Here is a 22500-nt window from a genome sequence, read left to right on the forward strand (position 1 = left end):
TTTTTTTTGTTTGGGCCCGCCCCCCTTTTTTCTTTCAATAAATGCACTATTAAGCGTCGGACGGAGTTTGCCCAACATTATTTTGGTAAAGCCTTTGATTATAAAATGTCGTTGGATACTCCGACTACCGTTTTGTCCAAAAAACGCAAGGACAAAGACCGACACGCGAGGCCAACGGCCTCCCCCGACACCACGCCAAAGCCGGCTACACGTGGTCCGGTTCTCAGCGAGATGCCTATGCAGTCCCTGACTACCGACGACACTCCCTTGGCGGTGTCTTCTGTACCCGAGACCGTTGGTACCTCGGCCCTTACTCAAACTACAACCACCGAAACCACAGTGAGTGTTGAGCCTCCTAATGTGGACAGGTCCACTTCCACCCAGGGTGTTTTTAGACCCTCATCTTCCTTTTCTATTAAGGCCTTCGCTAAGTCCAAATCAGCCATGCATTCCAAGAGGCCTGTTGCACAGGGCCCATCCCCAGGCCCCATGCCTAAAAAGCAGATGCTTAAAATGGCTGAGGATTTAATTTCTTATATCAGGGGTTCCCAACCCCCTCCAGACAAGAGACCCAGAGTGGAGGAAGACTCTCCCTCTTCTGAACAGGGCTCCATTTTCTCAGAACATTCTGATGTGGAGGAACACTCATACTCCCCTTATGAAGATTCTGATGCAGAAAGTACAGTTTTGTACCTACCATAAATGTAAATGTCCGATAGGTATGCATCTGCAGTCCTTACATATGGGGTTGTCCTGCCTCAAGCAGCCCTTCGGTCAGCCGGATTCCAAAGTCTGGGTCCGGCGTCGGCTGTTGTCGCCCTTTTCCCCGACGTCAGAGCGTCTGGGGTATAAATACGCCAGTCAACGCCATCTTCCTCAGTTTTTCTTGCCCCAGATGCCAGGTGCCCTCTAAGGAAGGCTAAATTTGGAGAAAAGATAAAATTCCAAACATGCACATCAATAAAAAACAAATACACCATAAAAGATAGCACTAGCTAGCTAAAATGAGGGAAGGTACCCAAAGAATACCACAGAGGGGTAGGAGGGAGGGAAAACCTGACTGCAGATGCATACCTATCGGACATCTACATTTATGGTAGGTACAAAACTGTACTATGTCCTTCAAGGATGCATCTGCAGTCCTTACATATGGGTAGAATACCATAGCCAAGCTGGGGGTGGTAGGACCTATGAAAAGGATGGTGTAGCTAACATGCCCTGCAGGACTGCAGTAGCAAAGCCTGCTCTGGATCTGGAATATAGAGGCAAGTTGTAGTGTTTGGAGAAAGTATGCACGGAGCGCCATGTAGCAGCTTCAAAAATGTGCTTTGTAGCCACCCCTCTTAAGAAGGCTGTGGAGGTGGCTGTTGCTCTGGTGGAATGAGGCCTGATGTTAGCTGGCACAGCTTTTCCATGAAAAGAGTAACAGAATCGAATGCAATTTCCTGTCCATTTTGAAATTGTCTGTTTGGAAATTGCTTTTCCTTGTACACCAGCTGCATATGCTACTAAGAGTTGGTCGTTTTTTCTGTAAGTCTTAGTTCTGTCCAAGTAGTAGCGCAACTGTCTGTGAATGTCCAAGGTATGCAGAAGTTTCTCTCCTTTATTTTGTGAATTTGGAAAGAAGGTAGGCAGGTGTATAGCTTGGTTCAGTGAGACCCTGGATACCACCTTTGGCATGAAGGAAGGATTGGTTCTCAAGGAGACTCTGTCCTGATGAAAAATGAGAAATGGTTGTACCGCCATGAGGGCCTGTAACTCAGATACTCTTCTTGCAGAGGTTATGGCCAGAAGGAAGGCAGTCTTCCAAGACAGAAATTGTAGTTCTGAAGATGCTGCTGGTTCAAAGGGAGGCAGAGTTAATTTTTCCAACATGAAGTTAAGGTCCCATGTAGGCACTGGTGGAGTCCTTGTAGGGTTGATGCTTTTTATCCCTCTTATGAACTGTCTTAGCAGAGGATGAGAAAATACAGGTGTATCAGTGTTGTATTCTGCTGAAATTGCTGAAGCATGAATTATGGAAGAATAAGAAAGGCCATTATGGAACATTTCAGCCAAGTATTCAAGGATATGTGGAATGCTTATCACTTTCGGATCTTGACCCTTTGTGGTGCTCCAGGTACGAAATCTTTTCCATTTTGCTGAATATGCCCTTCTTGTGGAAGGGCACCTAGCTTCCATGATGATATCCTTTACCCTCTTGGATAGCTTATCCTGGCGAGGAGTCAAGGTATTTTCCAGGCTGTCAGCTGCAAGGTTTTTAGGCTGGAGTGCAGGGTTTTGTAATTGTGCTGTGTCAGAAGAATTGTGGTAGATGCCATGGCTTCGTGCATGACATGCTGTTTAACAGTGGGTACCAGTGTTGTCTTGGCCAGTCCGGAGCTATCAGAATCACTTTTTGTTGCTCTGTCCTGATCTTCAGTAAGACCTTGGTCATTAATGGTAGAGGTGGGAATGCATATACTGTTAGAGCATTCCAGCTGAAGGAGAGGGCGTCCACTTTCCATGCTTGAGGATGGTATGTCCTTGTGCAGAATTTCTTCAGTTGATGGTTGTGGTGGGAGGCAAAAAGGTCTATGTCCAGCCTTCCCCATGATTGTGCTATCTGAAGAAAAATGTCTGGGTGCAACATCCATTGGTGTGGATCCATGTTCTTTCTGCTTAGGCTGTCCGCCAGTACATTGTCTTTTCCTGGTATGAACTGGGATTGCAGCTCTATATGGAGTTTTAGGGAAAGTTTCCAAAGATTCATTGCCAGTCTGCAAAGAGGGTAGGAATGGGTACCTCCTTGCTTGTTCATGTACCACATAACTGTGGTATTGTCTGTCTTTATTAGCAGGTGACCTTGATGTAGGAAGTGTTCGAAGGCCTCGATTGAATGTATCACTGCCAGCATTTCCTTTTGGTTGATGTGCAGGCGCAATTCTTTTTGTGTCCATTGCCCCTGAATGCATCTGCCCGCCATGTGCGCTCCCCATCCATGGTCTGAGGCGTCCGTTGTAATGGTTTGGCTGATATGTGGCTTGCTGAAAGGCAGACCCATGTTTGACTGGCAGGCTTGTGCTCACCACAGAAATTCCTTTTGGAGGCATGGAATGAGGGGGATCAAAGCTTCTAGGCTGTGACTGTTGGAACCATAGACTCCTTAGGTACCATTGTAGTTTCCTCATATGCAGCCTTGCTTGTGGAATCAGAAGAATGCAAGATGCCATGTAACCCAGGGCCTGCAGGATTTTCCATGCAGTCAGCTGGGTTTGTGTTGTCAGATTTCTGAAATAATCCGGTAATTGTTCTTGTTTTTCTTCTGTGAGAGAAGCCATTTGGGTGTTTGTATCCAGTTTTGCACCCAGGAAAATTATTCTTTGGGATGGAACAAGTCTTGATTTCTGAATGTTGACTGTGTATCCCAAGGCCTGTAGTAGGTGGATGGCATAGTTCAAGTGTTCTACCAATGTTTGCTGGCTGTCCGCTTGTATAAGGCAGTCGTCCAGGTATGGGTATATTTGAATCCCCTGAAGTCTGCAATGTGCAATTACTGATGCCAGGCATTTCGTGAATACTCTGGGCGCAGTAGATAAGCCAAAGGGCAATGCTGAGAATTTGATAATGCTCTGAACCTGCAAGAAATCTGAGGTGTCTTCTGCAACTTTGTCTGATAGGGACATGCAAGTATGCCTCCTTGAGGTCTAGAGTTACCAGCCAGGACCCCTTGCCCAACATGGGAAGGAGTTGCTGTAAGGTCAGCATTTTGAATTTTGGTACGATGAGATAAGTATTCAGTGCGGACAAGTCCGGCCTCCATTGCTTTTCTTTTCTTGGAACAAGGAATAGTCTGGAATAAAATCCTTGGCCTTGTTCTGAGAAAGGAACCTTTTCTATTGCCTTCATTTGCAGAAGATTGGAAATTTGCTTGAAAGCCTCTGCCCTTTGATTTGGTGGCAGGTTTGGCATTCCTTGTCTTTTTGGAAATGTATGAAAATGGAATCTGTATCCCTTGTCTATTATTTGCAGTGTCCATTTGTCCCTTGTAATACTGTGCCAATTTTCTGAGAATAAGGATAGCTTTCCGCCCAAAGGTGCTTCCAATTGAGCCCTGGTTGGCGGAGTCAAAGTCAAGTCATTGAGATTGTCCTTTGTGCAGCATTTGTAGGTCCTGCACTACCTCTCTGGTTAGGAGGATGCCATTGACGTCCTCTGTAGGAGCCTCGAGCTTGCCCTCTACCTCTGGCACGCCTGTTTTTGGCCTCTCTGAAAACTTTCTGTGTCTGGAAAGGACCAATTCTTAGAAGGCCAATTCCTGCTGAATCTTGGTGGTTGGACCTGGAGAAAATCTTTGACTGTTTGTACTGACTTAGCCTTTTCCTCAAATTTCTTTAAGACCTCTTGAGCCGTGGAACCAAATAACTTTTGTTTTTCCAGTGGTGCATCCAGAAGCTTTGCTTTAACATGATCTGGCAGAGTTTGTTCCTTCAACCAAGCATGTCTACGTATGACTGCACCTGTCATTGCTGACCTACATGAAGCTTCCAATGCATCATAACCACACTGTAAGAAATGGCTGCTAACCTGCTGGGAGTTATGCACCAGATCCTGAAGCACCTTGCGATCTAGAGGTTCAGGTGAGGTTAGTTTTTTATGCAATTCATCTAAAAGATTCTCTAGATACTGTATCATATGGAATTGACAATTTAAAGCTCTCATAGAAAGTGTGGAAGAAGGATACACTCTTTTTATCCCATCTCTCTAAAGCTCTGGATTCCCTTTCAGAAGGGAGAGGATTTTAAGTAGTGGTGGTTGTAACCCCTTTAGGGCCCTGGGAAATACTTTCTGGGTCAGCAGAGTGGCCCTTGTAAAGGTATAAATGTGTGTCCGGAACCCTGTAGTACCTGTCGGGTTTGACAGGCGCTGGAGGAAGGGAGTCAGGAGAAATACTAGACTCAGAGTACACATCTTCTATAACATTTAAAACAGGAGGAATAGCCAAAGGTCTATGCTGAGGTAAATGCAAAAAAGTCCTTAACCTCTTCCTGGAGTCAGAGAATTCCTGGCCCTGCCATTTGAAATGCTCTCTCATGGAGTGAAGGGTCTCCCCAAAAGAAAACTCTTCAGGGGGGGAGGCCGAGGGAATAGATTCCTCTGCATCAGAATCCTCGAAGGCCGGAAAGGCCTCCTCCTGGTAGTCTGACTAGGCAGAGTCATCAGAGGTCTCATCTGAAGACTGGGGATCAGTCTGCTCAACCCTGGGCCTTTTGCCTGGAGGAGGTTGAGAGTCCCTGTCCGGATGTGGCTGGGAGCCCCTGATTAAGGAAATAAGGTCTTCAGCCAAACTTAAAATTTGTGAACCGGTGGAGGATCCCTGAGGAATAGCCTTAGGAGGGAGAGGTTTTGGCTGTTTAGCAGCTTTAGCACGTGTGAAGGCCTTAATGGACATGGATACAGGAGGCCTGGCTGCCCCACGTGCTGGACGGTTTCAGAAGGAGATTCTATGACCGACCCAGTGTGTCGGTCCTTCTCCTTGCGTTTTTTGGGTAAATGAGCTGTCGGAAGCTCCGACGGCATGATATAACTGAATTTTTCCCAAAAAAATTCCTCTGCAAACTCTGCCCGACGCCTAAGAGTGCGCTTATTGAAGGAGGTACAGGCTGTACAGGCCGAGACGTCGTGGTCTGGGCCTAGGCAGGGTAAGCAGTAAGAGTGGAAATCCTTATGAGGTATTTGTTTCCCACAAGTTAAACAATTATTCACTTTAACCGTTTGATCTGACATCGGCTGAGGCAAGAAAGAGTCCCCAACGGGGTACTTAGCTTTTTTGAAGACTTCGGTAGCTGAAATCACAGGAGCTGGCCGACCGGCACTTGCGAACTGCTTTTGCTTCGGGCACCGTGCGGCAAGAAAGACTGAGGAAGATGGCGTCGACTGGCGTATTTATACCCCAGACGCTCTGACGTCGGGGAAAAGGGCGACAACAGCCGACGCCAGACCCAGACTTTGGAATCCGGCCGACCGAAGGGCTGCCTGAGGCAGGACAACCCCATATGTAAGGACTGCAGATGCATCCTTGAAGGACATCAATCCATTCCTTCTGTATCTCCCCCTGAGGATTTTTCTTTTGGGGAAACCTTGCACACCTTGAGGGAGCACTTCCATTGGGAAGGCCAAGATTTTTCTGATTCCAAGAAAAGGCTTGGGGAATTTCTTTTGTTACCTCAACACAGGCCTCTGGCTATACCTCCTGTCCTGGACATACCTGATGATGTTTACTCGGAGGCTTGCCTTAATCCAGATTCCCTGCCTCCTGCACCAGTCAAACCTGATGGGTACTACAGAGTCCCTAACTCTCACCAATTTCTTTTCAAAAGCCATAATGCTGACCCTGAAACCATTTCTCAAGGCGCCAAGGGAATGAAGGCCTCTACTGCCAAGAACCCACTACCTTCTGAAAGAGAATCTAGATCCTTAGAAAGGTGGGGGAAAAAGGTATACACTTCGGCCACCTTAGCCATGAGGGCCTTAAATTGTCAGTTCCATATACTTAAATATCAGCAGTTTCTGTTATCACAATTAAGAACCAAAATGTCTCAACCTGAACAACCAGATTTGAAGGAATTGCAGGATATGATGCATAGTGCAGAACAAGTGGGTAAACACACCTTACAATGTGGTTATGATGCCTTAGAGGCCTCAAGTAGAGCTGCTGCTACAGGAGCAGTCATTCATAGACATGCCTGGCTTAGGGAACAAAGCTTGCCTGATCATGTTAAAGCTAAACTACTAGATGCTCCTTTACAAAAGGATGTGCTATTTGGTACTAATGCTGAGGAGATACTACGAAAAATGGAAGAAAAAGCTAAATCTATGCAAACTGTCAAGGCTTTTCTACAGGTACAGCCACCTCATTTTAGCAGAAATTGGCCTACAAAAAACTGGTCCTTTCCAGCCACGGACAAGCCCCAAAGAGGTGGATACAGGCGCTCAAGGAGCAGAGGACAATCTCAAGGATCATATAGAGGCAGACAATGGCAAACTCAAGCACCAAGAGGTGGCGAAGACCGTGCACAACAATACAGAAAGCAAACCCAATGACTTCCTCCTTTTCATGCCAAGCAAATCTCAGCTGGCAGTCCCCTTGGGAGGAAAACTGGCACTATTTTCAAGAAATTGGCAGATTATCACAACAGACAAATGGATCCTGGACATAATAAACAGAGGCTACAGATTTCATTTTCACACTCTTCCAAAAATGAGAGGCATGCCAAACCTGCCACACAATCAAAGGGCAGAGGCGCAAATGCAAATTACAAAACTCATGGACATGAAAGCCATTCAAGAGGTTCCTACTCACGAACAAGGTTGAGGTTTTTATTCCAGACGTTTCCTGGTACCAAGAATAGGAACCGACTGGAGACCCATTTTGGACTTATCCATCCTAAATACATTTCTACTCGTACCAAAATTCAAGATACTCACATTACAGCAGCTTCTTCCCATGCTGGACAAGGAGTTTTGGCTGGAAACATTGGACCTCAAGGAGGCATACCTGCATGTCCCAATCAGACAAAGCTGCAGAAGATACCTCAGATTTCTTGCAGGTTCAATTCACTATCAATTCTCTGCATTGCCCTTTGGCTTATCTACTGCGCCCAGAGTATTCACGAAATGCCTGGCATCAGTAATTGCCTACTGCAGACTTCAAGGGATACAAATTTACCCTTATTTGGACGACTGCCTGATCCAAGCGGACAGCAAGCACACTCTTCTGGAACATCTGGCTTATGCAACACGGTTACTGAATTCTCTGGGATACACAATCAACAAAGAGAAATCCAGGCTGACACCATCTCAGAAAATAACTTTCCTGGGTGCCAACTTGGACACAAACACCCAGATGGCCTATCTTATGCCAGAAAAACAAGGGCAACTAACTCAGTACTTCAAAACACTATCAAATTGTACCAGACTTACTGCAAGGAAAATCCTGCAGGCTCTGGGCTTCATGGCATCTTGCATTCTTTTAATCCCATGTGCAAAGTTGCATATGAGAACTTCAATGGTACCTAAAAAACCTATGGTCTCAACACAGCCACAATTTGGAAACAATAATACCAATAATTCCATGTTTGCAAAAGGAATTTCTATGATGGGCCCAAGCATGTCAAACAAACACAGGCCTCCCATTCTGCAAGCCACAAGCAAATCAAGTCATCACAACAGACGCCTCAGATTACGCCTGCGGGGCGCACATGACCGGCAGGTGCATTCAGGGCAAATGGTCCCAAAAGGAAAAGCACCTTCACATCAATCAAAAAGAAATGCTAGCAGTGATAAAGGCAATTACAGCATTCAAGGACCTCCTGCATCCAGGACAATTATTGATAAGAACAGACAACACCACAGTAATGTGGTACATAAACAAACAAGGAGGAACACATTCATATCCCCTGTGCAGACTAGCCATGACACTTTGGAACTTGGCTCTGGAATGGCAAATCGAACTTCAAGCACAGTACTTGTCAGGTTTGAAAAACACACTGGCAGACAATCTAAGCAGAAATATGACAGATCCACACGAATGGAAGCTGCATCCACAGGTGTTTACAAAGATAATCCAAGCATGGGGAAGGCCAGACATAGATCTCTTCGCCTCCCACAGGAACCATCAATTGGAAAAGTTTTGTTCAAGGACTTTTCATCCAAAGGCATGGAGGGTGGACGCCCTTTCATTCAGTTGGACAGCATGGACAGTGTACGCTTTCCCACCTCTGCCTCTTCTATCCAAGGTACTCTTGAAAGCAAGAGCAGACAGACCCAAGATGATACTGATTGCTCCAGACTGACCAAGGCAGCACTGGTACCCACTCCTAACGAGCCTAACACATACTCCCCCATGGCCTCTACCTCTAATGCCTCTTCTGCTGACTCAGCACAGCTACAAAACTCTTCACAGTCAGCTAAAAACACTCAATCTTGCTGCATGGAAAATCCCTTAACACCACAGCAGACCCTACTCTCCAAAGAGGTGCAGGATTTCATTCTGGAGGCCAGAAGGCCACCTACTAGGAAGACTTACTCCGCAAAGTGGAAACGGTTTTGCTCTTGGAATGAGAAAAAAGGCCAGGACCCTAGAAAACTGAATTTGCCTCAGGTATTACGGTATCTAGCTGAGCTGCTGAACAGTGGACTGTCATTTTCCTCCATAAAAATCCATGCCTCAGCCATTTCTGCAGAATTCAACACGGATCCACCGTTATTCTCTCACCCACTTTTAAGGCAATTCCTCAGAGGGGCTAAGAATATAAGACCACCAAGGAAACAACCAGTGCCAGCCTGGGATCTTAATTACATTCTAGAAAAATTAACATTGCCTCCCTTTGAACCAGCTGCCTCAACAGATTTGCAATACTTGTCCTGGAAAACAGCTTTCCTTCTGGCCATTACCTCAGCTCGTAGGGTTTCGGAACTTCAAGCCCTCATGGCTGTGCAGCTCTTTCTTATCTTCCATCAAGACAGGGTTTCCCTTCGAACCAACCCGTCATTTATGCCTAAAGTGGTATCCAGGGTAGTTTTAAATCAAGCCATTCACTTACCTACCTTTTACCCCAATCCTCAAAACAAAGGGGAAAGGCTGCTACATTCCCTAGACATCCATAGACAGCTACGTTACTATTTGGACAGAACAAAGCCTTTTAGGAAATCAGAACAACTTTTTGTATCTTATGCTGTAGGAGCTCAAGGGAAGCTTGTTACCAAACAGACAATCTCTAAATGGATAGGCCACTGCATACATTTTTGTTACTCCTATCGTGGGAAATCTGTCCCTGTAGGCATCAGACCACACTCCACCAGGGCCACAGCTACTTCCACAGCCTTCCTCAGAGGAGTACCTACCAAGGATATCTTGGAGGCAGCCACTGAGTTCTGTACATACCTTCATAAGACACTACCACCTGCCTTTATATTCCAAAACTAGAGCAGGCTTTGCTACTGCTGTTTTGCAGGGCATTCTGGCTCATCCCAGTTCTACCTAGTGCCTACCACCCTGTGCGTAGCTTTGGGATTCTATCCATATGTGATTACTGCAGCTGTATGCACGATGAACATAGTACAGTTTTGTACCTACCATAAATGTAGATGTTCGAGTGCTAATACAGCTGCAGTACAGGTTTCCCTCCCTCCTTCCCCTCTAGGTATAGGACTAGTGGCTAACACCTCCTCATACAACCTATTTTGGGTTATCCTCCTATGGTGTATTTGCTTGCAACTACTCTTTTTTGATAACATTGCATTGCTTGAATATATTTATATATATATATATATATATATATATATATATATATATATATAATTTATCTATTGCCTTCCTTTTGGGGGCACCTGACATCTGGGGCAAGAAAGACTGGAGAATATGGCGTCAGCTATGACTTGTATACCCCTGTCGCACTGACGTCAGGGAAGAAGGCGACAACAACCGACGCTGGACCAAGACTTTGGAATTCGGCCGACCGAGGACCCGCCTGACGGCAGAGAACCCATATGTGATTACTGCAGCTGTATTAGCACTCGAACATCTACATTTATGGTAGGTACAAAACTGTACTTTGTCTGAAGTCTGAGTACTTTTGGATGTCTCAGATTGAGAGGGTAATGGAGTCCCATAGTTTGTACTTGGATGGAGAATGCACAGTCATTGCAATAAAGTTTAGTTATTTAGAGTTATCATGGGGGTTGAGGTAGAGAAATACCCCTACATTATATGTTGAGGTTTTGTTGAAAGGTTTGGGGGGAGGGGTAATGTCTCAGAAGAGGCTTTGTGAATTAGTGATCGTAGTAGATGGTTGGCTCTCAAATATATTGGGAGCCATTTGTCTTTGGCAAGAGTTAGGCAGTGGTGTTTATTATTAGGGGATGTTGGTAATGAACTGGCAGATGTTAATGGATTGTTTGTAAGGTGGTAGCATTTTTCTTTGAGGCTGCAGCTATTCTGGCTAGTCCATATTAGAGTTGAGTATTCATTTGCCTATGGCAGCTTTGGCTAGCTTGCACAGAAGAGGTGATGTCTTGTTCGCCCTTAACAGCAGTGTGTTTTTTGTATGTCTGTTGAATGTGTAATTGAAAGTTAAGAGATTGGTCTACCCAAATATTTTGAAAGAGGTGGTATAGTACATCTTTAATATTAAGGAAGCTGGGTGATTTGGCTGTTTTTGGTTGGTTCCAAATAGCATTGCTTTTATTTTTGAGGTACTGAGTATATATTTCTGGCCTATTAGCCACTGGCTTAGGGTTTGGAAGTCATCTTGGAGTAGAGCTTGTGTAATAGAGTAGGATTTGTTTGACCGTTGGATGACCATGTCATCTGCATAAAGAATTAGAGGAATCTGAGGATAATCATATGGGAGTTTGTTACTTAATGGTAAAAGTAGAGTAGTTTAAATGTTACTTAATGATGGTGTGTGGTTACTGATGTCCTCCTATTCACATGTTGCAGTATTCATCACATATGGGTTTACTCCTCTTGCTCCCTGAACGTCCAGCCAGTATACAAAAGTTTTCAGTCACTGTATGGGTGCGTATGATGTCTGACGTGGCTAGTGGAATGTGGGCCATAAAAGGGATGTCTGCATGCACCAGCCGTCAGAACTTTTCAGCCACCAGTCAAATGTCAGGTGTTTCCCCCCAGCCCTGCCATCGAATCTCGAAGAAATTAGATAAGTGCCTCATTGGGGAAACGTTTCAGTCTTTTCTTTCTTATTCTAATGCTTGTTCATGTCATCCAGAAAGGGCAAGTGTAAGTACGGTAGTCAGATACCCCACAAGGACGCCCACGATCAGTGTGTTTTGTTTAGGAAGGTCGCACATCTACAAGGCCTGCTCCATTTGTTAGGTGTTTGTGCAGCCGTCTGCACACACACAATCTTTATCTGGAAAACCAACATTTAAAACAATTAGCATTAGGTATGGAGGATTCCAGACGTACCTGCCGAACCGCCAAAAAAGAAAGCCAAGACTATCAGGCCTGCCACTACCACTGCACCTCTTTCGTCCAACCCTCAGCCTGTGGCCAATGGCCTGGTTGAGGATTTGGGCTCCATCGCCTCAGGTACAGCGGGTACCTCCATGGAAGCTGCACAGTCTTGTGCTGAGGGCATGTCCATAGAGGCTTTTTCGACATCGGTTTCCAGTGCGAGAGGGGGGAATCAGGGATTTTGGTAGGTCTGTCGATCCATCAGGTTCCTTACAGTCACCCTATTCAGGCCTTCCTCCCATCAGACACCCACCAGATCTCTCAAAAGGAAGGAAAAAAGAAAACACATTTTGCCAACTCCTGAAAGCATGGCCTTTCTGGCAGGCATTCACCCAAAGCTTGTTTAATGCTTTCATGGCCTTACAGCCCACCACTACAAGGGACTTCCCCAATACTGAGTCCAAGGTCTCAAACATCAGACCCCTCTCTGAGGAAAGAGGAGCAGTTCTCTGATTCTTCATCTGAAGAATCACTCTTATACATCTCAGCTACCTTTTTCCTTAGGTTACGGCTCCCCAGAGGAAGAATCCGTTGACCCTGACACCCCAGCTGAGAATTTGACCTTTGGGAAAACTTACCAAAATGAAGGAACATTTTAAGTGGGAATCGTCTGGAATGACTGAGGTTCAAAAAAGGTGGTATGACCGCATTCAGATGGATTCCCCAATTTCTACTGCTGTTCCTCCAATTCTGCTCCTTTCTTGGATGCCTTCTCTTCAGCATCCTTAAACCCTGACTCACAACCCCCTGCTCCACGCAGACCTGATAGATTTTATAAAGTCCCTGAGACTGCTAAATTTAAGTGTCCTCCAGCAGGCCATGCCACCATTTCCATGGATAAGGCATCTAAACTGTTGCACACCACCACCATCCTCAAAGCTGAAAAAGACAGCAAAACTGTAAAACATCTGGATAAGAAAATTTACACCTCTGCTACTCTGGCCTTCATGGCTACCAACTACCTGACACACATGGTTAAGTATGCCTTATCCCTTCTGGAGAAAGTCTCTAAGGAGTTGTCTGATTCACCAAATTTTGCTGCCAAAGCTTCACTGTCTTCCCTTGTTGACCTCACCTTCCAGGTTACCAGGCAGTCTGTAAAGTGCAGTTAGGATGCTGCTAAGGCCTCAGCCAGGTCAGCAGCATCAGCATTTAGAATCATAGGCGGTTACTAGGCTATTGGCCCTGAGGCCCTTATAAGCCTAGCCAAGAGTTTAGTCCATGTTTAGAGAAATCAGCACCCAGTGCCCCTGTTCAGCAGGGACATGGGAGAAATTCCAGGGGTATATTTTCTGTTTCCCATCCAGTTATCCAGGTTATGCTTAAAAAGGGGAAAAGTGGTACTCTGCTTGATGTGGAGAGGGAGTCTATTCCATACATGGAGGGGTCTCTGGGACACTAATATGTCCCGCCAACAAATCTTGTTGATGTCACTGACCAGGTTGAGGCCGCATGTGTGAGTTACTTGAGTGGAACTTGACTTGCGGATATGCAGCAGTCCTATCAAGGTGGGGTCTGTGTATGCCTTGTATGCCAGACAGAGGTCACCTCTCAGAAATCTGTATGAAACCAAGTAGACTGATAGGGCTTTTAGCCGATCTGTTTATGCTGGTAGATGTTTGAGGCCTTGGATTCTCCTGGTGAGGAACCTCTGTGGTCTTTCCAGCTGCTGCATGTGCTTTGCAAGGTACATGCCGAAAGGGGGGGGGGGTTGTACTAGATAATGGGCCTTATAAGGGAAGAATACAGGGATGTTATGACCTCCTTGTCCCTGGATGAGATGCCCTTACTTATGAGGTGGGCCATGTAGAAGGCTTTCCATACAATGGAAGCAAACATGGTGGTCAAAAGTCAGGTTGCTATCAACCTGGGTGCCCAAATCTCTCGTTACTGAGTGCTTAGGACATTGTTATTAATGTGATAATTTGTGGGGATTTCACTCTCCCCAAAGGGGACGATAATGCATTTTTTGATATTCAGTTTGAGGCTGCATTTCCGGCACCAGTAATTTGAGTTGAGACCCTCTTGGAGGATGTCCACATCACTAGGGGAATTGATGACAGTACCCAGCTTGCAGTCATTTGCAAACTCGGTCAGCCATAGCCCACTGGTTTTGGCCTGCACCTCAGAAAAGTATATCCCAAATTTGCTTTGAGAAAGTATTCCGGGCTACGCCTCCAACCTTTACCAGATGACTTTAAAGCTAAGCTGGTTGATGCTCCTGTGGACAACACAGCTCTGTTTGGCACAAAAGTGGCTGATTTTAAGTCACTGCAAGAAAAGGGAAAAGATATGCAGTATTTAAAACACCTGCTGGTCTCTCCTATTCCTAAATTCCAGAGGAAACAGAGCTCCTTATTAGCACTCTTCAAGAAAAATCTTGATGATTGGATGGGTAATAAGAAATTCACCCCGGGGATCACTTATGTGGTTCTGCTTGACAGGGGCACAGGAAAATAATTTTCTTGGGTGGGGAAAGCCAGGGTACCTTTTTGGCTAGGCTTGTATTACCCAGCAAAAACACAATTTATCAAAAAGCACTCTCATCCTGCTGCTCCCACAAAACCCAGAAAATCAACCAAGAAGCAACCCACTCCTGCCAGAGCTTTCACCTCCTCTAGCCAAAGGCCACCCTTTCAAGACAGGGCAGGTGGTGTCTGACTATCTGCCAACCTTAAAACCCCCACCCTCTCCCTCTCTTGGTGCATCTCTATCTCGCTGTCTTCAAGTCTGGATATCCATCACCTCAGACAAATGGGTCCTTTCAATAATACAAAACTGGTATTTTATGACCTGGCTTACACCTCCAAAGAGAAGGGGTATACCACAACCTCCAAAACAGCAGCTCCACCTTTTGCAGCCAGTACTAGAAAGCCTGATGGCTCAAGGCACCATCAAAACAGTACCATAGGCTGCAAAATAAAGGTTTCTACTCCAGGATTGTTATAGTCCCAATAAAAGACTGTCCTTGGAGACCAATTCTGGACCTCTCTCTACTCAACCTCTTCCTTCAGGTCCCTACTTTCCGGATATTGACCTTACCAACACTTTTTTTTCCACTCCTGCTTCCCCAAAGGTTCATGACTACCCTAGCTATCAAGGATGCCTACCTTCACATCCCTGTAAGGCCCAATTTTAGGAAATATCTCAGGTTTTCTGTGGGTCCTTCTCACTTTCAGTTCTCTGCCTTGCCCTTTGGGCTTTCCACTGCACACAGAGTATTCACCAAATGTCTGTCTCCAGTTATTGCCTTTTGCAGGACAAAAGGAATCCAGATATTCCCTTACCTGGATGACTTACTCATTCAGCCCCTCCTGTAACTCTTACAAAGTTGCCATTACTCTCCTACAGCCCCTGGGATTTCAGATCAACTTCCCAAAATCTCAACTGGAACCTTCCCAAGACATTGTCTTGTTAGGGTGCAGGATTTGTACCAATATCATGAAAGCCTACCCCCCCCAAAAAAGGTGGAAAGCTTAACAAAACACCTACTTCTGGTCCTCCAGACAAAAGAATTGACCACAAGGCAGTATCTCAGGCTCCTGGGCTACATGGCAGCCACTGTCTCTATGTTACCATTAGCAAGACTCCATATGAGAAAGTTGCAGTGGTACCCAAGGTCAGTCTGGACCCAACACTCCCACCCTTTGGAGTACAGGGTTCCCCTTCTGCCCTGCCTCAAAGTAGAAATCCAGTGGTGGCTGAAGCAAGAGAAACTCAACCCCGGCCTTCCCTTCCAACCACCTCAACCCAAACAGATCATGCACACACATGCCTCAGACTTGCGCTGGGAAGCAGCTCTGGGCCTTCTGAAAGTGCTGGGGCTGTGGCCAGGGCCACACAAAAAGACACATCAATATCTGAGAGATGAGGGCAATACTCCTGGCCCTGTGAGTCTTCCAATCCATTCTACAACAAGGACCACTAAAGATCTTCATAGACAATACCACAGTGCTGTTGTATCTCAACAAACAGGGAGGGACCAAATCTCACTTGCTTTGCAGACTAGCTCTCTTGTTGTGGGAACTGGTCATCTCCCAGGGAGCTACCCTGCAGGTGGTGTACATTCTTTCACAAAAGAACTCCCAGGCAAACTCCCTCAGCAGATCCATAAGAAACGACCATGAATGGATGCTTCACAGGGATGTCTTCCTGGACTTGGTGCACCAGTTGGGTACACATCAAATAATGACCTGTTTTTCTCCTCCATCAATGAGCAACTTCCTTCTTTCTGCACCAGACTGCTACACCCTCAGGTGATGGTAGCAGATGCCGTCTCAATCTCTTGGAAGGGGAGGTTTTTCTATGCATTTCCCCCTTCCCCCTTGTACAGAAGGTCCTGCTGAAGATTCAGCAGGACAGACCAAAAATCTTGTTGGTGACTCCCTATTGGCCAAGACAACATTGGTCCCCCCTACTCTTACAGCTATCCATGGCCAGTCACCACAAGTTGCCCCTCAGAGTGGACCTTCTCACACAGCACAAGGGATCCCAAATACGGGTTCCTATTAGATGAACAAACTATCAAAATGCCGAGTACAACATGCTCGAAACACTTTGATCGTTCATCTATTCGAAGACTGAAAAAGACGAAAACCGGAGTTCCAAAAAGTTTTACTTGGCCCTGGTGGTGAGTGTAAATTATGACGTAAGGACACTACACTGTCTGGAATGGCTAGACAAGTGAATTCCGTACTTGTGTGTGTATGTTGTGATTACTAGGTAATTGCCCTTTCCCCAATGTAGAGTGATCTCTCAGTTGGTATATATATAGTTAGGGGCGGGTGTGTTTTGGTTTGAATGTTGTTGAATGATGTGAGAATGTATGGGTTTATGTGCATTAGTTGTGTGTGTGTGTGTGTGTGTGTGTGTGTGTGTGTGTGTGTGTGTGTGTGTGTTGCATGTTAATGTAGGGAAGATGTGGGACAAATGAAACTTTTCGGAACTCCGGTTTTCGTTAGTTTAAGGGTTCGATTAAATGAACGTTCGATCAAAGTGTGTCAAGCATGTTGTATTTGACTATTTGATCATTCGTTCATCTAATATACAGATCACCCATATACACCCACAGTGGCAATTGTTGCACCTGACACTGTGGCTGATAGGATTCTGATCCCTTTCAGACACCTTTACAATGAAGACGTGCTCACTGTCCTGCAGGAGGCCAGGAAACCAAATACAAGAAAATCTTACCCATCAAAGTGAAGAGATTTTCTGTATGGTGTCTAAAAAGACAGTTGGACCGGCTTGCAAGCTAGACCCCTCTAGTACTGTCTTACCTATGTGAATTACTGCAGACACGGTTGGCCTACTCATCCTTTAAAGCCCACTTGTCTGCCATTTCAGCATGTCTTCCTCTGGATTCCCCTTAACTTCCAGATTACCAGCTAAGTTATTCCTTAAAGGGGTCCTTCACCTCAGACCCCCCAGGAAGCTATCTCCACCCCCATGGACGTCCACAGTTTTGGAAAAGCTTACGCTTCCTCCATTCGAGCCAGTGGACAAAGCTTCCTTTAAAACACTGTACATGGAAAACTGTCCTGCTCGTGGCCTTGACCTCAGGCAAAAGAGTGACAGAGCTGCATGCCCTCGGGGTTATTCCACCTTTCTTAGTATTCCACACTGACAGGGTTCTGCTTAGAACTAACTCCTCCTTCATGCCCAAGGTGGTGAATGACCTTTCACTTAATCAAGCCATCCACCGTCCTGCTTTCTTTCCTAACCCACAGGGAGACAATGAGAGAGTACTCCAGTCCCGTGCACAGACATGCACAGACAACTCAGATTTAACCTGCACAAAACTAAACCCTAAAGACAAGCAGATCAACTGTTTGTCTCCTAGGGCCCTAGGGAAGGCAGTAACCAAACAAACAATTTCAACCTGGATTTCCAAAGCTATCACATTCTGCTACAAATACCATGGGAAATCCCTGCAAGGTACTGTTAAAACACACTCCACCAGGGCAGTGGCCTCCTCAGGAGTTTTCTTCAGGGGTTTGGGATACATCTGCTATTCTTAAAGCAGCCACTTGGTCATCAGTGCATACCTTCACCAAACGTTACAAGTTAGACAATATCTCCAGATGCAGGGCGGAGTTTGCCAGGGCTATCCTTCATGGATTCCTGGAGACCACCTCTAGACCATGATCCCCTTCTTCACAGTGAGTTTTGGCACTCACCCATACGTGATGAACACGCAACATGTGAACAGAAGGACATAGAAAAGTTGTGTAAAATTTTACCATAACCATAGATGTCCTTCTCTTCCATGTTGCAGTATTCCTTCCCACCCACCTTCCCCTCCTATTATGCTGCATTTCCCCTTATGGATGGCACAGGACTGGCATTTCCTTTCCTAGGACTGGTTCCAACTGGGGTTACAGTTCTGAGGGCGGTGTGTACAAACGTTACTTTTATTAGCCCATGTTCCACTAGCCACTTCAGACATCCCACTCCCATACAGTGACTGAAAACTTTTTGTATACTGGCTGGATGTTCTGGGAGCAAGGGAAGTAAATCCATATGTGAAGAATACTGCAACATGGAAGAGAAAGGACATCTATGGTTAAGTTAAGATTTTACACAAATTTTCTTTCCGTGACATTACCTTTGTCTTTTGCAGTTACAAAATGTGTTACTAAACCAACAGGGAAAAAATGGTGTACAGACAAATCGAGCAAAACATTTAACACATTTGTGTAAATAATACTGAACGTGCACACGCATGTGTCTCATTATACCATTGTGAAAAATGGCTATACAGTCAGCTGCTGTCTTAGGACGTATTTATAGATGAAGGTGCCACTCTGTCAGGGCTAAATTGTGTATGTTCTCATGTTTTGATGACAAAGGTTCAGTGGACCACCAATGTTTAGTTTGATGACCTCTGCTTATATAGGGTGGGTAAATTTTACTCATTGCAGTACATTGTCACTGATGTCCCTTTGAGCTTTTTGGAAAAATAAGAGTCCGCAAAGTCTTTCCACATTTGCACAGTGGACCTCATGGTGTTTTCCAAATACCCTTTGCAGGTTGTTTATGCTTGTAGGTGAAGCAGATTTACAGCAGATCTGCCCAATAGTATGCCTTCCACACATGTTACATTCCAAAGTGGCATACGGCACATGCTTTGAGTGATGATGCCCTCATTTGCACATTTATACTGACCAATGTTATGTAGTTGCTGCTTTTCAGGTGTGGCGCCCTTCCATTCTGTACAGACATTTTGCTGTGAACTACAACACAGCTGACCAGAAAATTGCCTAGCACATTGTATAAATTCCCACCCCCCTAACTAGTGTACTTGGGTGGATTTAGAAATCTGTATGACCCACACTAAATACCAGGCTTGTTTTGCGAATCCCCACCAAGAATGTCAGGATAGCTTTTTGAATCTTGACCTCGTGCCTAGAATACCAGGATGGCTTTATGAATCCCTACCATCTCCACTTCCATCCAGAATGTCCTACCTCAAATATTAGGATGATATTATGAATCCCTGCCCTTATCCATAGGATCAAGGTTATTTTATGAAATCCTACCAGCCCCACCCCAATCCAAAATACCAGGATGTCTTTGAAGTCCCAACAGATAAGTTAGGTTTTAGATGTCCCCACCCAATGTATCTGGATGGTTGTGAATTCCCTTACCCAAGATACTAGATTACCATTGCAAAGCCCCCCAACCAGAATACCACATTAGCTTTATTAAACCCCACCCATCTAGAATACCTGAATGACTTTGTGAAGCCCACCACCCAGAATACTGAGATAGCTTTGGTGAATAATCTTATAGCACTTGTCTTTAGCCAGTTGAAGTATTTGTGCCATCCATTGCAGAACATTTTCATAACTTGTCTGCCTGCATGTTTTTAATTTTGCTGAATCCTGCCTGAATCTGTAGAGGCTGTTTGTTCTTACATGGTGTATATTTTATTGCATTTCTATGGATATATTTAAAAAAATTATGCATACCCATATGTAGACTGAACTAAATGTTTGCATGTAAATTGGAGGCAAGTGAATCTACCCATTTAAACTGGAAAACAAAGATACAGATTTGTGCTATACAACAGTTGTAATGCCTTGTAATTTTTATTTTTGCAGGTATAAGATTATTGAACTTATGTTTTACTTAACAATGGGGTTTTCTCCTGCCTTTGTTGTGGCTTCAATGGTAAGTTATGATTCTAAACATAATTTAGAAATGTAAGGCTTCCTAGGCTTAGATTTTTACAAATTCAGGTATCAGACTGTTTGAGATGTAACTTCTTTTAAGGCCTTCCAGTGACTTTCTAAACCTTGTCAGTTTGGAAGATAAAATGATCATTGAGGCATTAGCTGGATTGCAGCATAACTGGAGTTTGTCAGTGGGTGTGGCAATATTGAACACTTTGTACATAATGTTAACACCAGATGCCCACATTTTGTCTTTATGACCATTGTTCGTATCCTGCATAGAGATAATCATACAACTGAAATTGATTAGTATTTAAAAGCATGTATGCTGCTTGGGTAGGACATTCAATGTGCCTGTGATCAACTGAATATTGCCCATGTGGATAAATCCAGCAACAAAACAAAATTACAGTAACAGAAATTACTGTGATTGTAGCATAAAAAAAGGTACAGCTACTATATTCAGTCACTGAGCGGAGACGCAAAAGGCAACCAGTTAAATGTTTTGAAAATAAAATGCAACTGTCCAATCGGAGTACTGCTCATTGATGCCAAAATAATTCAGATTTTAAAAATAATTTGGAAATGACTTAGTGTTGTGATGAAAACTACCGTGCAACTCTTTATTTGCTAGGTTTTGCTCTCTAGTGGATATGCTCTAGATTGCTACTTCACAGACAGATCTAGAGAAGGCCTTGGTTAAAAAAAGAATGTTAGCTGCTGTACAAAAATTAAATTGAAAAAAAAGTGCTTTATAGTGTCTGTATTGTACTGATTTGATTTGTCTATTTTTTTTTAACTTAAAACTGTGTTCTTTTTTCAACAGAATAATACAGATGGTATCCAGGAACTTGCATGGGGAGGTTGCATTTATTGCCTAGGAGTGGTGTTTTTTAAAAGCGATGGAATTATCCCTTTTGCCCATGCCATCTGGCATATTTTTGTAGCAATGGCTGCTGCAGTGCACTATTACGCCATTTGGAAGTACCTCTACAGAAGCTCTTCCACAGAAATTATAAAGGATTTATGATGCAACTTCCAAATTATTGTACTTCGCAGTATTTGACCCCATAGAGGTGGCAAGTGGAACTTTTGCCATATTCCCCAGTCCCAAAACATGCGTTGTGTTTGCACAGTAAGATATAAACTGTAAGTACTGTAAAGGCAGTTTTCAGTTTTGAAAGAATACATTTTTGGGGTTCCTACTTGAAAAAACAGGAATTGGAGACACCAGCATAACTTCAATTTACAGCATGTCTCCAGCAAGTAATAAGACTGACTTCAAATGTTTACAAATGGGTCATGTTTATTGTATCTTTGTCTAATTTTGTTTATGGTTTCACATTATAACATGCCCTGCACTGAACATTCATGGTTTGAACCCATTCTATGTGGCATGCTATATATAGGTATTCTGAACTGTGGTTTCACTTTCTCTGGAAGTTCACAGTATGAAAATTAGGGAAAGGCTAGAACTGTGTTTATCTTTATGTTAAAGTAATGACATAACTTTTTTTAGTTTTTGTATTTTTTTAGATAACTTTTGTAAAATTACTTACAACTAAGTATTAGCAGAAGCCAGCCAATAATATGAGCATAATTAGTCAGTGCTGTGTGTTGTGGAGAAAAAGCTGATACATTCCAAGAGCACCTTCTACCTCTGAGGGGAAAGTCCCTGTTCCAAGAGCTTGTCAGTTTGCAGGATTCTTCACTTTAAGAGCTCCCTTAAAAAGCAAAACATACCAGAAAAAACTTGTACACTTGCAGAACGTTTGCAGAGGTGAAGATCTGAAGGATTCAAAGTCCTTGATTCTGTAACCATGTTGAAGGGAAAGGAAGCATCCAGTAACTGACAATATTTTAAAACTGTTAAAGCTTTCTTTTTAGATACTGATTTTTCTGATGCACCAACATTGAGATTCATATCCTTTTTTATCTCCACAGTCTGCTTATTTGAGTATTGTGTGTCGTTTGCACAGTTCAGTATGTGTGCCTCATATTATAAAAGTGATTACCAGAGCTTTAGAATTGAAAGGCACATAAAATGTCATGATTCTTTTTCTTGTAGCTGGTGTCAGATGCTCCAAGAAAAACAGGAAGCAGATGTATCTGCCTGGTTTTGACCCTGAAATTTATTTATCCACAATGTGACTTGTAAAAATACGTAATAGGCATTTTTGATCATGATTGTTTTATTGGTAAACAAGAGCTGTAAACTGTATCAATAGTTTATTTTTATTCCCCAACAATGTGAAACCAGTGGTTGAATTGGCCTCCTGTTAAGATATTTATGTAGCATTTACC

At 44.1% G+C, this 22500-nt stretch overlaps 1 protein-coding gene across 1 annotated transcript in view; it reads left to right on the forward strand.

Annotated features, from left to right (window-relative positions):
• Nucleotides 1-22500, forward strand: part of MMD (monocyte to macrophage differentiation associated) — a 323780-nt gene that overhangs the window by 300409 nt on the left and 871 nt on the right. The window contains exons 5-6 of the mRNA XM_044089034.1: nt 20125-20194; nt 21023-22500. The exon at nt 21023-22500 is cut by the window's right edge and continues 871 nt beyond it. Coding sequence (XP_043944969.1) covers nt 20125-20194; nt 21023-21226 — 274 coding nt within the window. The 3' untranslated portion in view covers nt 21227-22500. The remainder of the gene's footprint in view (nt 1-20124; nt 20195-21022) is intronic.

Source organism: Protopterus annectens, chromosome 12.part0 (assembly GCF_019279795.1).
Source record: "Protopterus annectens isolate FY-2018-M chromosome 12.part0, PAN1.0, whole genome shotgun sequence".
NCBI classification, from domain to species: Eukaryota; Metazoa; Chordata; order Ceratodontiformes; family Protopteridae; genus Protopterus; species Protopterus annectens.